This window comes from Natator depressus, chromosome 18 (genome assembly GCF_965152275.1).
Source record: "Natator depressus isolate rNatDep1 chromosome 18, rNatDep2.hap1, whole genome shotgun sequence".
Taxonomy (NCBI): Eukaryota; Metazoa; Chordata; order Testudines; family Cheloniidae; genus Natator; species Natator depressus.
In genome coordinates, this window is record NC_134251.1 from 10,957,150 (window position 1) to 10,974,606 (window position 17,457).

At 36.9% G+C, this 17,457-nt stretch overlaps 1 protein-coding gene across 1 annotated transcript in view; it reads right to left on the minus strand.

The window, feature by feature from the left end:
* The window catches only part of VPS13D (vacuolar protein sorting 13 homolog D), a 200,680-nt gene that overhangs the window by 134,997 nt on the left and 48,226 nt on the right, over positions 1-17,457 (minus strand). Inside the window, exons 31-40 of the mRNA XM_074933956.1 lie at positions 15,567-15,832; positions 15,216-15,349; positions 13,440-13,595; positions 12,463-12,691; positions 11,524-11,598; positions 10,425-10,631; positions 6,101-6,190; positions 4,848-4,988; positions 3,089-3,208; positions 1,114-1,188 (exon numbers count right to left, since the gene is read on the minus strand). Coding sequence (XP_074790057.1) covers positions 1,114-1,188; positions 3,089-3,208; positions 4,848-4,988; positions 6,101-6,190; positions 10,425-10,631; positions 11,524-11,598; positions 12,463-12,691; positions 13,440-13,595; positions 15,216-15,349; positions 15,567-15,832 — 1,493 coding nt within the window. The remainder of the gene's footprint in view (positions 1-1,113; positions 1,189-3,088; positions 3,209-4,847; positions 4,989-6,100; positions 6,191-10,424; positions 10,632-11,523; positions 11,599-12,462; positions 12,692-13,439; positions 13,596-15,215; positions 15,350-15,566; positions 15,833-17,457) is intronic.

The following is a 17,457-nucleotide window of genomic DNA, read 5'->3' on the forward strand; positions in this document are numbered from 1 at the left end:
CTAGCCATTCGGTCCCTAGTTTGTAGCGGTGCATGGGATTCTTCCGTCCTAAGTGCAGGACTCTGCACTTGTCCTTGTTGAACCTCATCAGATTTCTTTTGGCCCAATCCTCTAATTTGTCTAGGGCCCTCTGTATCCTATCCCTACCCTCCAGCGTATCCACCTCTCCTCCCAGTTTAGTGTCATCTGCAAACTTGCTGAGGGTGCAATCCACACCATCCTCCAGATCATTAATGAAGATATTGAACTAAACCAGCCGTACAATATACAGTATACAATATACTGATTGTATCTGTGTGCATTTTAGTACAAAAACTCATTAAACGGTATAAGCAAACTACCCGACTCCTCAAAAAATTAAATCCCCATATAGCTCTTAGAATCAAAAACAAGCTTAAAATATATGAATTATCTGTGCACCAAAAGTAAAACATTTATGAAGTGCGATATAAAGAGACTTCAAATGTAGTTTTATTTCAGGCTTTTTCCCCAACCATTGGGGAAATGGGAAATGACGTACGTCAAACTTATTTACTTTTCCATAATGACTCAAACTGAAAATAACCTGTTATTTTAAATAGGAAAACTTTGTCAAAAAGACAGTAGAAGTTAAACATATAGCACATAAATTAATATTTCATTTATTAAAAATGTTTTACTTTCTGATATGCTTTTCAAATCATCCTGATTTTTAATAATCTGTTGAATACTCCTGCTGTAATCAGTGTATTAGAGCTTGGCATTTAAGTATTTACAGCACTTTATCTATACACTGAGGAATTTCTACCAAACTTCAACCCTATTGCCTAGGAAATCAACTCAGAGCAGGACATGATTCCGCTTTCATTCTCTCGAGGAGACAGCTGTCCGAGATAGGACTAGCTGCTCCACTTCCTTCCCTGCTGACAGATCCAGAAATATAAGAAATGGGAAATACTGGGGTAGACAGGGTGCACGACAGGAATGAACAACTCATACGTATGGCATGTTAGCTTTTATATATAGGGGAATTAGAGGCTTGATTTATAGGCAGGTCACTTATACAGTGCAGTATTTGTTGTACAAGACATTTCTTTGAAAAAGCAAAGCATCTCTCTCTCTGAAGTACAGTACCTCTAGTATAGATCTGATGTTCTAGATTAGTCAGACTGGCTGTACTCCTAGTTCTAAGGTAGACAAGGGGAAGGCCTGGCAGACAGGAAAGACAAAGTTAGCAGGTAAGGAAAAATGCAGATATACAGGCAGATGCTTCTCTAGTATGCATACAAGAATAAGGAAAGTTACACAGACTGTTGGCATCATGCAATCAGTAAATGGGCACTATCCATTTTCTAGTGCTAAACTAGAATTTGAGAATTTCTACTTCTTCCGGAAAAAAGTTCCGAACACCACATGGGGGAGAAGGGCAAGGCAAGAACTCCCACATGCAATGCTCTCTTAGAATTAAGATGAACATTCAAAGCAAAATGTTTAGCCAGGTTTAATAGAGTTTCATTCAGAAATTCAGTTGTTAAACTGGTTAACCTTAATATCTCCTGGTTGATGTGAGACATGGAGTTAAATCAGGGAAAGCTTCAATATTTATTTCTCAACTGCTTTAAAAAACCAAAAAACAGATTATGAGGATCATATTTGCTCTTTGATGGGGATTTTTATTATTCATGTTCAATGCATATTGTTAAGTAAAACTAATACAGTCAGGCCAAATTACAGTTAGTGTAACAACTCTGTAAACCCTGCTGGAATATTAAATTAATTGGCTCTTCATGCTGGGAAGACCATTGCTATTACAGTTTCACTGTGAAAGCTGACACTGATACAGAAAAAGTCTCAGGATTAAATTTGCTACAATACCAAGAAAAACATCAGTAAATCAAAAGAGGCATGTATTTCCTTTATTATACCAGGAGAGGTATTGTTTTGAAAAGTCATGTTTCTGCAGGAGCTGACTGTGCAGCAATCAAGTGGCATTTGGATTGCCAAACTAACCATTTGCCTTGCAACTCAGAGAACTGACATTGTCCAAGGATTTCAGAACTTCCTGAAACTTTATCATCTGTTCACTGAGGAGGGGAAACTTATCTTCTGTATTCTTGGCAAAAAATACCTCTTAGGCAGGGCTTTGGAGCAGAGCAGCTCCGGAGCGGTGGAGCTGCAGGTTTTTGCCTGGAGCTGGACCAGAGCCGGAGCACAGCTCCAAAGCCCTGCTCATAGGTGAATTACTGCAGCCCAGTGAGAGTGGGACAGACCAGCGTTTCTCTTTTTAAAATTGACTCCTGAAAGAATCTCAGAATCCTATGGAAGAGGAGCAAAAAAAAAAAAAAATACAAAAATAGATGCTTTTTGTTGTTTCTTCTTATTTCCCTATTCTCTCTTTTTTAGCTGTAAAAACCAAACGAACAGAGTAACTTTGCGCATCAGGAGGAGAGAAATTTTAGGTGTAGAGCGCTTTTATTTGGCAATGAAATGTTTACTGAATGGAGGAGACATTTCTGAAGCTCTCGCTGGAAATGTGGAGTCAAGACAATACTGGAATTCTCCAAAGAAACTAGAAAAACTGCTAAGACTCATGGAGCTTCAGAAAGATCACAATAAGTCATGTGACAACTAGAAGCAAGTCAGTTGTCCAGCAAAGAGTTCTCCAGTTCTCAAAGGCCTTAGAGAAATAAGCCTTGGTACAAAGAAGACTTGAATGATCTTATTTTGGAGATCATTAACACTTCCCCATAGCAAGCAAAAGAGCACCGAGCAACATGAGGCACAAAACCTCCCCAGAGCTGAATGTACTGCTACTGTTATACTCAGCTTATTTGTTTTTTTATATAGTAGTGTTGTAAGATAGTTTTCCATTCACTGAGAGCATCTGACAGATATATGGGTGTAAAATTAGTAGAGCATATTCTTAAGTCAAAGCCAAGCAGCTTAAAACAGAAAATGCTCTTACACTAACTAACTTCTCGCCCTGAATTCGTTAAAATGCACTGTGTGCTGATAAATACCAAATTTTGAGCTTATAGTGTTATGAGTGAAATGGTTGCATATGTCAGGATATCCATATAGAGAAATACATGATGAAGGAATGTCATACTCTGTCCGAAGGATGGTGGGTCTACAGAAGATCCCATCCAATCTTCTGATTTGACTGTGTCCACTTTCTCCTGTTTACAGTAATCTGCCATCCATGACTGCTTGGTACTCCTGTACTGTTCTAGAGGGATATAAATAAAAAGATCATAAGAATAAGGACAAATGTTAAATGTCTGCTGAGATGACAATTGAATAAAGTACCAGCTAACTAAATGAAATGTATGTTAAAGTCATAGGACTAAAATTACTCTTCCATATTGAAGTGACTAATAATTTATCTCAACGTTATTTTAGCTGCTAGTTGCAATAGGCCACTTTTATAGGTTAATTTCAAGCCACAGCTCACAAAATCACAGCAGTCTGCTCAAAACAACCAACTTCAGCTACACTCATGTACTGAGCTTACCTATATTATCTTCCTATGATTGTTGTTGTGATACTTTGATAACGTTCATTTTCTTAAAATGTTCTTGGGGGGTAATATCACAATTTAAAAGGGGAAATTCATCTTATTTACTAGATCAGCTTCAGGCACAGTTTGTAATGGTTTTGAAAGGACCATGCTAGATTATGCAAAAAGAAAAGGAGTACCTGTGGCACCTTAGAGACTAACCAATTTATTTGAGCATAAGCTTTCATGAGCTACAGCTCACTTCATCGGATGCATTCCGATGAAGTGAGCTGTAGCTCACGAAAGCTTATGCTCAAATAAATTGGTTAGTCTCTAAGGTGCCACAAGTCCTCCTTTTCTTTTTGCGAATACAGACTAACACGGCTGTTACTCTGAAACATGCAAGATTATGGCACTCTTTCATATTATATAAACATGCATAGGGAAGAATAATCAAAGTAACATTAATCATACCAGTTTGCTGGCACTCACAAAATTTTAAGAGAGTGCCCAGCAAAAAATAAAAGTGTGGACTAAGATGATTCCACTCCCCCTGACCCCCACGTTGGCTCCCTCTGATCTGCCTGCACCACTTGGAGCAGGACAATTTAAGAAATACTTGAATTCCTGAGGTGGTATTTGAAGGAGACAATAAGCCTTCTTTCTCATTGCGATCAAGCCTAGAGTAAACCAAAGTTCCTTAGCTGGCACATTAAACTCATGAATAAGGCAGCTAAATGCAAACTGTTGATGTTTTGTTCTTTGTAGTTTACTCTTGTACTGCTGTACCACGGATACCTGGAACCTCGATCAGAACAGGAAATGTGTATAGTAGCCACCTCTCCACTATCGATGCAGAAAAAGACTAAGGCAAACGTTCTGTTTAGTTAGGTGAACTCATATCTCAAGGGTCAGGTGATGGTGAAACAGGGCATTTTTTATTACTTAGGTCAGGAGTCACTGTGAGATTTTAAAGTGGAATCAAAAGTGAGAGCTTCATGACTCAGTCTTCCCATAAGAATATCGACACATATCATTACTGGACTAAATGAGTAGTCATTTTATATCAGCTTGCTGAAAATTGATAAACATACTAAAATATTTTTAAATTCTTGAAATGTGGGACGTTTTTAATGAAAGCCTGCTTTTCATTAAAGATAAAATTACTGCTAGGGTATGAATTTTTACCAACTCTGATAAAATATAGAATGTCTGAATCAGCACTTGCCTACAACAACAATCTCAAGAATCTAAAGAAACTTATACTAAGGCTTATGTCAGAGGACACTGATGGGACTCAGTTAGCAATATCTAATGTCAGTATCGTGTGCTATATTGGATAATATTCTACGAGTGTTCTCATACACACCAGTTAACACAGAGGTAATATTGATATCCAGACGATGTTTAGCCTTTGCTTCCAGCTTCAGACGAGAAGGGTGGAGGCGGCTGGCTGCCTGTTGTTGCCAAGATACTGAGCATGGCCATGGCTCAATAAATGGCTCCCAGCCTGAGAGAACACAAGAAATGTCACCTCCATTAGAAAAACATCTTAAGTTCATGTTGGAAAGCTGTTTACATATGTAAGTGTCCAGTAAAGACAAACCTTGGTGAAAAGGCCTCCTACTTTCAAACACTGTTCCAGATGAACTTTTATATTCAACAGTCGAGGAAATTTCCAGACTGTATGAAGTTGTTCAAATAGGAACCATGACAAATATACCCTGATATTCTTATCTAGCCATGACAGGTCCTAGAAGAAACTATAGCCTCGAATGAATACTAATTAGTGGTATGACTGAATACCAAATTCTCCCGTGTATAAATAAGCAGAATTTCACAGAATTGCAGAAAATTTGGCTGTGAATTGATGTCTACTACATGATATCATGAAACAAGAGGATATGAAATACATCCCAAAACCAGTAAACAAATTACTCATTCTGTCTAGCTAGTGTAGCTAATTACTTCATCATTGACAGATTATTCCTGAAGATTTCTTCATTGTCAACACTTAATAATTCTGGAGGTTTTTTTATATAAATTGTAGAAACATTGTAAACTAGCAAAAATTGAGTTGTTCCTCCCTCGCTTAGTGGTTGATTTATACCCTGAGCCATGAGAGTTTGTACCCTTAAAAAAAAAAAAAAAAAAAAAAACAAAACACTTATCTAAAGTAATTGTGATGTTCTCATTGTCCATATAAAATGTCTAATCCTATTTGCCATTTATCAGCTCTAAATATGTTGGATTTAAAATTTAATTGGATATCTTCTTTACAGTTCTTGTATAAGAAAGGTTAAGTAGGCTGGAACAAGAGAATAAAATACCAAAAAGGAAAGGGAGTATAAAATAACAAGAAATAAATTTATTTAGGATGTAATTAATAATACATGTAAGGATTTTTAAAATATATTTGATTTTAATGTTGACAGTGTCTCTATAAATTTGTTTTTCATCGTGGTGTATAAGGAAACCCTTTTCTTCCATTTGCAGACAACTTGCTGACACAGCAGCCCTCCCGACCCCTTATGTAAAATTTATGTTGAGTGAACTCCAGACTGCTAAAGCATGCAAGACTGCTTTCCAACTCCTACAACAACGTACGCATTTTATATTTACCCGAAAGCTCACGGTTATAATAATCTCCAGAGAGCGTAAAATGAGCATAGCCTTCAGGACTGGCTCTCACATGTTGGAGAACGTTCAGACCTGTAACGAAAGTAAACATTGTACTAATACAGGAAAAATATGACTGAGTCCTTAATTTAAAGTTGCCTTAAGCAATGAAGAATTTTATAAAAAATACTGAACTGTACAAACAAAGCAACACGCTTGACAATTTTCTTTCAATCAATGTGATGTACAGATAATTAAGGTTTATAGCATTATTGCACCCAAGGGCCCACATCAGGATGGGGGCCCTACTGTTCTATGTGCTGTACAAACCGAGGTGGACACAGTCCCAGCTCCACAGCTTGTAAACTGCCTCTGATACTACTGCCTCCCATCCCAGTACCAGAACAAAACCCTCGTGATTGTCATAGTTTCTCAGATATGTTTAATCTATTCTAACACAGCAGGCTGCTCCACTGAATCTCATTAAGAGACTCCTCAAATTTTCACAGATTGGCACTTTTTTTACGTCAGATTGAACAAAAACTACAAGGGTCACTTCTCCAAATATAATACGGCAGAAGGCACCAAAACAAAACCCACTACAGTACAGTCACACAGGTTCTGGATCAGTGTCAAACACCACAGCTATCTTTGAGGGCTTAACAGATGATCCTCAGTCCTTGAGAACTAACAAGACTAGAAATAAATGCTGCATACAACTGGTAAACATTGAAAGCGCGCTGATTGGTAGCATTCCCAAATTGCCCAAAAAACAATCCTAGTTTTTAAAAAATAGCGAACATCTGATTACCATCTTTTTGCTTCACATTTCAACTAAACATGAAGTTAGCAGCTGGTATCTCGATAGCTATTAAAACTAAACACCATTACTAAATACTATCTGCAAGTATCTAGGAATACAAGATTTAAATTAGTGTAAAGCATTCATCTCTATCTTTAGCAACCTGTGAGATAGTTGGTGCTGGAATCCTGTTGCAATTGAGGTGGGGAGAAACAGCAAAACGGTAGTCAGCATGATAGCATTTCGAGGTCCAATACCTCATAAAGGTCAAGAGCTAGAAAGAAACATTTCAAGAGACTAGTACAAATACTACCAGGACCAATAAACTTCCCAAGCTTTGTCCTGGACCAGCGATCAGAAAAAAAAAGTAAACGTTATGAGCACTGCGAGGTAATCTGCCAGAAGACATAATTATAGGTTACTTTAATGGAGGAAATGTTCCTTTCTTTTCCTGTGTGTGATATCTATGCAAAAAAACACTGAGTCACTTTTGCCAGAGGTCAAGACAGACATTTATTTAGCTTCCTTCCTTAATAAAAGGCATAATTATCTACTTCTTAATGGAACACAGCCTCCCACAACCTTCAGTCAGATTTTATAGCCAAGGGTACACAGTAAAATAAAATAAAAAATATTAAGGATGCAAAAGAAAACTCCACACTTAACCCATTCTGATTTCTTTTGATAAAAGGAATGTAGGCTCTCGTTAGTGAAAAAAAGAATCTATTCTATCACAAAGAAAGCATTTTGAAATCACAAGTCATAGACTAAAGCCAGAAAGGACATTGGGTCATCTAGTCCGATCCTTTCTATATCACAGGCCGCTACCACAACCCTCAAGAATCCGCACACTAAACCCAACCACTGAAATTAGACCAAAGCATTGCAGCCCATAGCATACTATACTATTATTTGCACTGGCACAGAATAGGACAGACCGATGGGCACCAGTGCCTGAGGCCACAGCAGCCATGGGAAAATGATTAAGTGAGATATATCCAGTTAATCCTGGAAAGTGACCAGCACCCCTATGCTGCAAAGTCAGGCATATATATAACCAGGTCATTGCCAATCTGACCTGGGGGGAAAATTCTTTCCCAACCCCACATACGGCGATCAGTTAGACCCTGAGAATATGAGCAAGAACCAGCCAGCCAAGAACCTGTCAGAGAAAACACTCAGTGCCATCTCAGAGTCCTGACCTACCCCATCCATTATCCCATCTCCAGCTATGGCCATCCCTGGTGCTTCAGAGGGACAGAAACTTACAAAAAAACAGAATATGTTGGGGGGAGGGGAATCCTGTCCTGACACCTGCAGGTGGCCAGCTGAAACCCTGAAGCATGAGCTTTTCGGAACATGTGACAAACTGGAAGCGAGCCCCAGTGCTCCTCAGCGCCCTGCCCCCTACCATTCATCACAAGTAACTCTGTCATACAATCCCACTCAAATTTATACAGCTCTTTCTTAAAACAAAATTAAGTTGATTAGCCCCACACAACTCCTATTGGCCTTAATTTATTCATGGCCAGTTTATCTCCATTTGTTCTTGTGCCAACATTGTCCTTTAACTTAAACAGCTCCTCACCATTCCTGGTATTTAATTACCCCCACGTATTTCTAGAGAACAATCACATCCCCTGTCAGCCTTCTTTCTGCTAAACGAGCCAAGCTCTTCATGTCTCTTCTCATAAGAGAGGCCCTCCATTCCCCTGATCATCCTAGTAGCTCTTCCCTGCACCTTTTCCAATTTAAGTTCATCTTACATGAATATGAGTGACCAGAACTGCACACACTATTCCAAATGAGGTTCCACCGGTGCTTTGTACAAAGGCATTAACACTTCTATATCACAACTGAAAATGCGTCACCTCATACATCCTAGGATCGCATTTGCTTTTTCCATAGCCACATCACAGTGGTGACTCATTGATCAGAGGACGATTACCAACACACCGAGTTCTCTTCTCTCACTGCCAAACTATGAGTCCACAGCTTGTAGCAGAAATTATTATTAGACTGTAAGTGCATGACCTTGCACTCTGTACACCTGAATTTCATCCAATTTATGTCACTTGGTCTTCAAAGTCCATCCAGATCTTCCTGTATAATATTCCAATCCTCCTCTGTATTGACGATACCTCCAAACTTTGTATCAGCAGCAAATTTAATTAAACGTGCCTACTTTTTGTGCCAAGGTCATTAATAAAAATATTGAATAAGAATGATCTCAAGACCGATCCTTGAGAAACTCTACTAGTAACCACGCTCCAGTCTGACAGTTTATCCTTCAGCACAAACCATTGCCTTCTCCCCTTTAGCCAGGTCCTTATCCATATTACAGTTTTTGTACTGATCCCCACACCTTTTACAATTTAACTAATAATTTCCCACGTGGTACCTTGTCAAATTCTTTACTGAAGTCCAAATATATTAGATCACTGCACTTCCCTTATCTAAAAAAGATCAATTATTTTCTCAAAGAAGGAAATCGGGTTAGGCTACAATCTACCTTTGGTAAACCCATCTTGCATTACATATCCCTTACCATTTAACTATCCTTTCCTTCACCATTTGTTCTAAAGCCTTGCACACTACTGAGGTCAGACTGACAGGTTGGCAAATGCAAGATCACTTTTTCCCCTTTCTAAAACATAGATAGAAAACATTAGCTATTCGCCAATCATAGGATACTACCTTGCTACCAGGCTCGCAATCTCATGAGCCAGTTATTTCAGTATTCTTAGATGGAAATCATCTGGTCCCACTGATCTGAGTGCACTAAGCTCTTTAAGTTTTTCTTCCACCTCAGATGTGGTAATTTCCATTTCTAGACACTCATTTCTATCAGCTCTTCTGCCTTCATGCACCTATTCCATATTATCATCCCTACTGAAAACTGAAACAAAGTATTCATTTAGTTTTGAGGTCACACCTAGATTATCTTTAATCTCTTTTCCATCCACACTGCAGAGTGGCTCCACCGCATCCTTCCTTATTCTCTTTTTATTTATAGAACTAAAAAACCTCATTATTTTATTTTAATTTCCTTGACAAGACCTAATTCAGCTTGACTTTTTAAAAGTCTCTTTATTCCTACATTCTTCCTCACCTTCACGATGTAGCTTTCTTTGCTGATCAACCCTTTTTTCCATTCCCTATAGGCTCTCTGTTTACTCCCAAGTAAGGAGGAAGGAGGATGGGCGCAGCATCTTCCTATGATTTTGTTCAGTACTTAAAGCAGAGCACTAATCTAAGTTATTGCTTTTAGGCACTACCACAATACAAATGAATAGCAACACCACCGCTATGCAATTTTAAAATAACTTAATCAACGCCACTTTATTTTTGTGCTGTGCACTGACACACATCTGCTCACACATATTCCTTTGTGGAAATCACATACACAAACAGTTTCAAAAATCTTATCTGGCCCTAACAAAGGGAAACCCAAGCTATAAACATAAGTAGAGGAATTCTTCAATTTAGGGAAGTCATTAGAGGACAATTAAGAAAAATACTCACGTGAAAAGGTTAACTCAGCTAGGGGAACATCACAGTCCATGCAGTCATCAATGAAACAAATGCATATGCTTTCTGCTTTAATCTCCACTCCAGAGATCAGTTGAACTGGTACAGTCCCCTGGCTATCTCGACAACCAGAGGCTAGCGAAAGGGATTTCAAAGGTTCGGCATTCTTAAACAACCAACTTGCTGCTTTTTTCAACTGGCCTTAAAAGAGATCAGCAAACAATCATGTCATTTGCTATGCACATTATTTCAATAGAACATATTCATACAAAATAACCCTGAAAAGGAATCAAATGAATTCCCAACAAAACCAAAAAGTTATAGCAAAATGTAGAAGTGGTATAAGGTTTCTTTCATTTAAGAAAAACAAGGGACATTAAGGTTAGGAAATATAATGGCGTTCTTTTTTATCAATACAAAGTGATCTTTTAACGTGTCATACTGAGAAGCAACAAAGTATTTTGTTGGATTAAAATGTGACTGACTATACATGAGAAGGAGGAGAATGACAAAGTTGAAGAAACAAACCAAAAGAATTTTGCGCCTTAAACTTTAAATTTCTTTTCCAGGTTTTGTGTGTAAAAATGAGGAAAGAAAGCAAACCATTTAACAAGAAGAAATGAAGAGCATGAAGATCAGTGCATGTAACAGGGAAGAAGTAGGTGCAAGTGAGAAACACATGCAATGTAGAAACTGATGAGAATTTCTAGATAAAAAAGAATTTTAGGATGTGGTGGGAGAAAATATACTTGATTCATGTAACAGCTACAGAGAAACTGAAATCATGCTAAGTGGTAATTTGAATAAATATATTACCATAGTGTCTTTTAAAGTAAGATATGTCATTCAGAGACAAACTCAAAAGAAAAGAATATTTTGGAGATAGGGAAGAACTAGCAGTAAGAGAATGAGAATATTTAAAGGATCTAGTTAAGACGACTATTTTTTGATGACTGCAGGATGGAAAATTGCTGCTTTCTATTTTGTCTATATATCAAGTGACTGCTAATTTGTATGTTTTGATGTATTAAGAGCCAGGCTCTCATTTACCAAAACTATAATTGCAAGTAATAGAAAAATTATTTGGAATTACCTTGGCAAATCAAAAGAGCTTTACGACAATCATCCAAACCAAATCCCAGTTCCTGAAGTCGAGCCAGCTGTACCTCTGTAATTAGAGAAACATTTAGCCAAACATTTGTCCCCAGATGAATTAGTTGCTTTTCTTTTTTGTTTTTTGTTAAAATGAAACTTATTATTGTTCAAAAATTAGTTTCCCTCTACAAGTGGATCAATTCGGAAAAAATAAATGATTTCTACTTAAAAAACAACAACAAAGCATTAGGATTCAGGGATGTTTTAGGCCAAACGTTGTATTTTGTTTAATGTTTGTGAGTTAGAGCCCAAGCTAGATTTCAATTCCAGTAGGGTAATTTTAGTGTATGCACTTAATTTAAATTCTGTACTAACAATTCCTGGATCCATACATCAAATCCTTCTATGCTGTGGGGCATTCCTCATCTACTTTCACATCTCCCCCATAATGCCTAAGTACCGTAGTAGAGAAGACAGAGTCTATTTCACTCTTGTGTATTTCCTTGTTTTCATAAAGTTATACTCCTAACTACACTCAAATTTTAGAAACAAAACTTTAACAAAGCCTAACAGTGAAATGTTGCTAGCAGGGAGGGAGAGGCTGGTGATGCTTATTTTTAATTATAATTCTCAAAAGAAACAATTTAAAAATACAGTATTCTCCTGCAGTGATTGCAACCTAAGCATTACTGCATTCTGCTGAATTAGGAAGGCAAATACTGATTAAAATTGACTGAAGACTAACATTGACTGTTCTATTTTCACATTACAAGCAGAATGAAAGTTTCATCACTACTTGATGGCATCCATCGCCATATCACATTTTATATAATCAAGCTACAGCCATCTGTTTTGCTAAAAATTACATCTGGCTTTACTCTGCAGAAGCCTCCTTAAGGCATGGAAAATGGCTTTAGTCTAATAGTGGAATGCATACCAAGAACAGGATCCAATATGTGTTTAGATGTATCTCTGTTTTCAGATGTTGATGATGAGGTCTCATTTTCCCAAGATGAACTGGAAAGATTATTAGCAGCAGTGTCGGGATCCAAGACACAGGATTCAGGCACAGCAGCACTGGTCTGCCCAGGGATGGACTTTGCAATGGCCAAAAACAGCTGAACATCATTATAGGACAGTCTGATGTCCAGTGCTTGTAACTGAATCTAAATGAAATTTAAAAATCCAAAATGATTAAAGCTTTTAAATTGACAGTTTTTCCATTAATTTCCCTTTTGCATGTTATATATTGTAGCAACACACTGCCAGGACGAAGATAAGAATAACCATATCAAAAGCAGATGTTTATACTGGTTTCAAAGCCTTCATACTAAAAATGCCAAGTTTCTGTCATTAACCAATAATATAGTAATTTTAAATATCCAACTACAGGATAAGCCATCTGAACATGCTGAAGAACCCCAGATATTAGTATGTTCCTGTCCAGAAAGGGATCAATCAAAATCCCCGATCAGGAGAGGAATTTCTGTTTTGATTTCAAGGGGCTGGGGGGGGAACTCTAAATGTATTTCCTACAAGCAAATGTTAAGAAGATGATCTACAGAAAAATAAAGTTATTCTTTTACTAAAAACTTATGGCCAAGAGCCAAAAGCTACAGTGTGACATCTCTTGCTTTTTGTCACAAGTTTTTTTTCCCTATTGATGTCTGAAATAAAATGTATTGAATACCCCTAAAAATACCACCAGAAATCACTATCCTTACCACTAAAGGTATGTTTCTGGCTTGTCTGCCTCTTCATTTTATCTTGAAAAACAATTTGGTCTTATTCTTTTCTTATGTATATGACAAAGCATTATTCTGAATTCCCAAATGTGATGTACCAGTATAAAGTATTCCAGATTATTACGACAATGCCCATAAAATTTGCTTCAGTTACTTTCTTTGATCTTACCTCTAGAATGGGTGGGAAATCTTCACTATTGAATGCATCCAACAGTCCTGAGCCACGAGGGTAGGATGAATTCCCTACAAGTTCCATTTGAATATGTACAGGATCAATGATGGACAGTGCTGTGTCCTGCTCATTTCCCAGTCGGCATGAAAAAACCTAAATGATTGAAATGAGTGCAAATCAAAATGCATGGCTACGTATAGCTCATGCAAATTTTGCTTCTGCTCTCAGCTGCCAGAATGAAGCTCTCAACTCCCCTTTTTATCTGTAGAGGGAGCAGATGGTTTTATCAAATCTATTTTTAAGGAAGTCTTTCCCTTTTACTTTCATTCTTAAATTCACGGACCCCATTTCATACAGAAACTCTGTAAGCTAAGAGCTCAAGATGATTATTATTTTAAAGATTTTTGTCTGAATTTAGGGCTTTTGAAAAGGGGGCTGAATTAAGGCCTCCTGACACGGAAGTAATCTATGTCATCCACAAAACATGACAAAGACAAAAGCAAGGCAAGCTTCCCCCCCAATGCCCCATCAAAATGCCAGATCTACAGGAGCCACTTTCGGTAGGTGGGGGGTAGGCAAGAAACTGACTCAGTCTTCATGGCCCATTCAATCCTTGGTCTTTGCTGAAAATATCAAAGTGGCCAATTAGTGTTGATTGCAGTGGTGATTTTTTCACATGGACATTTACCTACTGCAAAGCAGATTGAAACCAAACAAACAATTTCAAGCATCAGAGGGGTAGCCGTGTTAATCTGGATCTGTAAAAGCGGCAAAGAGTCCTGTGGCACCTTATAGACTAACAGATAGTTTCAAGTATGCCACCAACAGCCATCAGATAACTAACCGTCATGCCTCACGTGACCTGGATTTGAACTGGTGACCTAGATGAGAAAGGCTCTTATATCCACCCAATAGTTAAGTAAAAGTGTTTCAATTGCAGTTTCTTTTGTCATAATGATACTATTAGATTGGCAAAACTTTCCAAATCCCAAGCCTGAAAGGAATCTCAAATATGTTATCAGATAACATTTCTAGGTCTTAAATGCAAGAATTTTATATATAATATTTTTAAAGAGGAATCACAAATTTATAACCCTCATGTATCTGAGGAATCAAAACTCAGATCAACTAGCTTCAAATCCAAAAGTTATATTTTATTCTGTGGTAAACAGTTGGAATCAGTGCTATTGCAAGGTTAGCAACATCCCCCAACCACTCCAAAGCTAGTATGCAAACTAAATATATACAAATTAAAGATACAAGAGTTCCCTACTTCATACTATACATAGGTGTTCAGAAGTGAAATTTCCACAGGTTTATATGAACAAAGCTTAACATAAAAATCAAAGACATATATATATACATATATATACACATATATATATATATATATATATATATATATATATATAAAATCACTGAATACCTGAAAAAAATATCCGAGCAATACCATTGCAGACAACAGTCCTTTGCAAATTCAAGTTTAAAGGTTAGGTCATTGAGAAGATGTATCTGACTGACAGTTTGGTGAATTTCCAGCCAAATACTTTAACACTGTGGCAGAAGCAGTGCAGAAATGGCCTTTATATTGCAATGGGCTGAGAACATTTGATAAGGATATTAACAGGCTACAGTAACAAAGCACTCCAGAGACAATTTTTAATATATTCTGTTTGTCACAGCATTTCACTGAAGGTTTAATAGTATAGCATCTTACTCAGTTAACCCAACATTAGAATAAATGCTTATAAAATCCAAAAAGTTTCATCTTACCTCAATGCCAAACAAACTACCAGAGAAAGGACGATCCACCAATTTGGGCTTGTAAGTGAGGACAGTGGTTCCTTTCAGAATAATTGCATTGGTATCAAAACAAGACATGTCTTCAACTACCACAAATTCAGTACCTGACCAAAATAAACAAAAAACACTTAATTGTGAAACTTGACAACTTCATTTATACTGTTTTTAAAATTTTTAGTCGAGGATTCTTAATTATCCATCCCCCAGGCACCTGATTTACTCTGCTTCAGCATTATTCTGAGGAATGTAAACGTGACAGCTCCTAAAGACAAACAAACAGTCTATGCTCATTTGTGTAAGCATAAGACAATATATATTTACCCGTTACATTAATCTTGACTTCCAGTTGTTTTTCTGTAGTCACCTGGAGAGAAGAACGTTTTGTAACTATTCCACTCTTCACTGTTTTAGGAACTACAGTTGTTTCACTGCTGTAACTGCGTTGTCGGGAAAAAGTCAGATCATCTTGCTTTTTAACATCACTGGGAGTATGTAGAAAGTCATGAACAAGCAGCAGCCAGTCAAATATTAAAAATACACGAAGGTTATTCAGAACAACTGTGAAACAGGAGGAATCCTTAGTAGATCTAATAAAAAAAAAAAAAAAAAAAAAAGAAGAAGAGCTTGTATCATATCAATTTCATATGCCGTAAAATCTGTTCTTTAGTTCTAGCATCTGACTTTCCACCTTGGAATTAATTTTGATATTAAGGATCTATGTATCAGGTGAACAAGTAATATAGTGGATTTTATGTGACTGTAATCAGCTTACATGTAGTTTTCTCAAAAAGAAAAAAGGAGGATTTGTGGCACCTTAGAGACTAGCAAATTCATTTGAGCATAAGTTTTCAAGAGCTACAGCTCAACGTAGCTCACGAAAGCTTATGCTCAAATAAATGTGTTAGTCTCTAAGGTGCCACAAGTCCTCCTTTTCTTTTTGCGGATACAGACTAACACGGCTGCTACTCTGAAACATGTAGTTTTCTGGAACTCTATTAGAGATTTTTAAAAAGTCTGTTTTTTACATCAGTCTAAGTTTGTGAGCTTGCTGTGTGCATGTAAACCTAACAAATCAAAAATCATCAAAACTTTTATGAAAACGAAATAAACAAGGAACAATAGTATAAATAGAGGGCTTCATGTAATTATAAATTAACTTATACAACCATCTTTACCACAATGAAAGTTTTTTGTACAATGTCAACTTTTAAATTTTAAATGTTATTTTTGACATCTGTTCGATATCACTTCTGATGTAGTGTGTGAGAAATTTAAACCTGGCTCAGTGCCTCTTAAAAAGATTAGAGATCAATTTTTCTCCTCTCACACTCTGACCACATTTTGTAGCATAGGCAGCTTCTTTGTCATTCCGAAAAAATGCTACCCTAACTGAACTTTTTAGCACCACATTTTGAATATCCCTTCTGGAGGGACAGAAAATTTGACTTAAATTATCTGGAATGTCAATTATGTCTGGTCATGTTAACTGGAAAATATTTCAAGTATTTAAATACCCATGAATCTATTTTCTGACACATTCTAAACTGTACAGTCCCTAAAGAATCATAATTCCTGTGAGAGAAGCAACATACATGCCCAGCCTTTAACAGTAAAATCCTTTCACCCTCACCAGTTCTCTGGGATATTTCCTAAGGCAAGAGCCAGGGTAAGACTATCACGTAACTCTGCAAAACCTTTTTATCTAGTGCCAAGGAGATACTCAGCAATGAAAAAGTAAAAATAAATAGTGCAAATGATTAGTAACTATACTTCATATGATGTGATCTCAAAAAAGCTACAATCTTTAATGTTCAAACTAACTCCCCTTTTACAAAAATACCAGGGTCAGTCACAATCATTTCATATGATTATATGAAGCACTACATTTGAAAATCTCCAGTATAACCATAATAATTGTTCTTGCTAAACATCTGTAGCTATTCTAAGTTAGTTCAAATAGACCAGTGTACCCTCGAAGAAGCAGAGGTGTACCAGGGGGTACATCAAGTCATCTAGATATTTGACTAATTTTACAACAAGCTATATAAAAAGCACTAGCAAAGTCAGTACAAACTAAAATTTAATACGACTTGTTTATAATGCTCTGTATGCTATTCACTGAAATGTAAGTACAATATTTATATTCCAATTTTATAATTACATGGTAAAAATGAGAAAGTAAGCAATTTTTCAGTAAAAGAAGTGTGCTGGG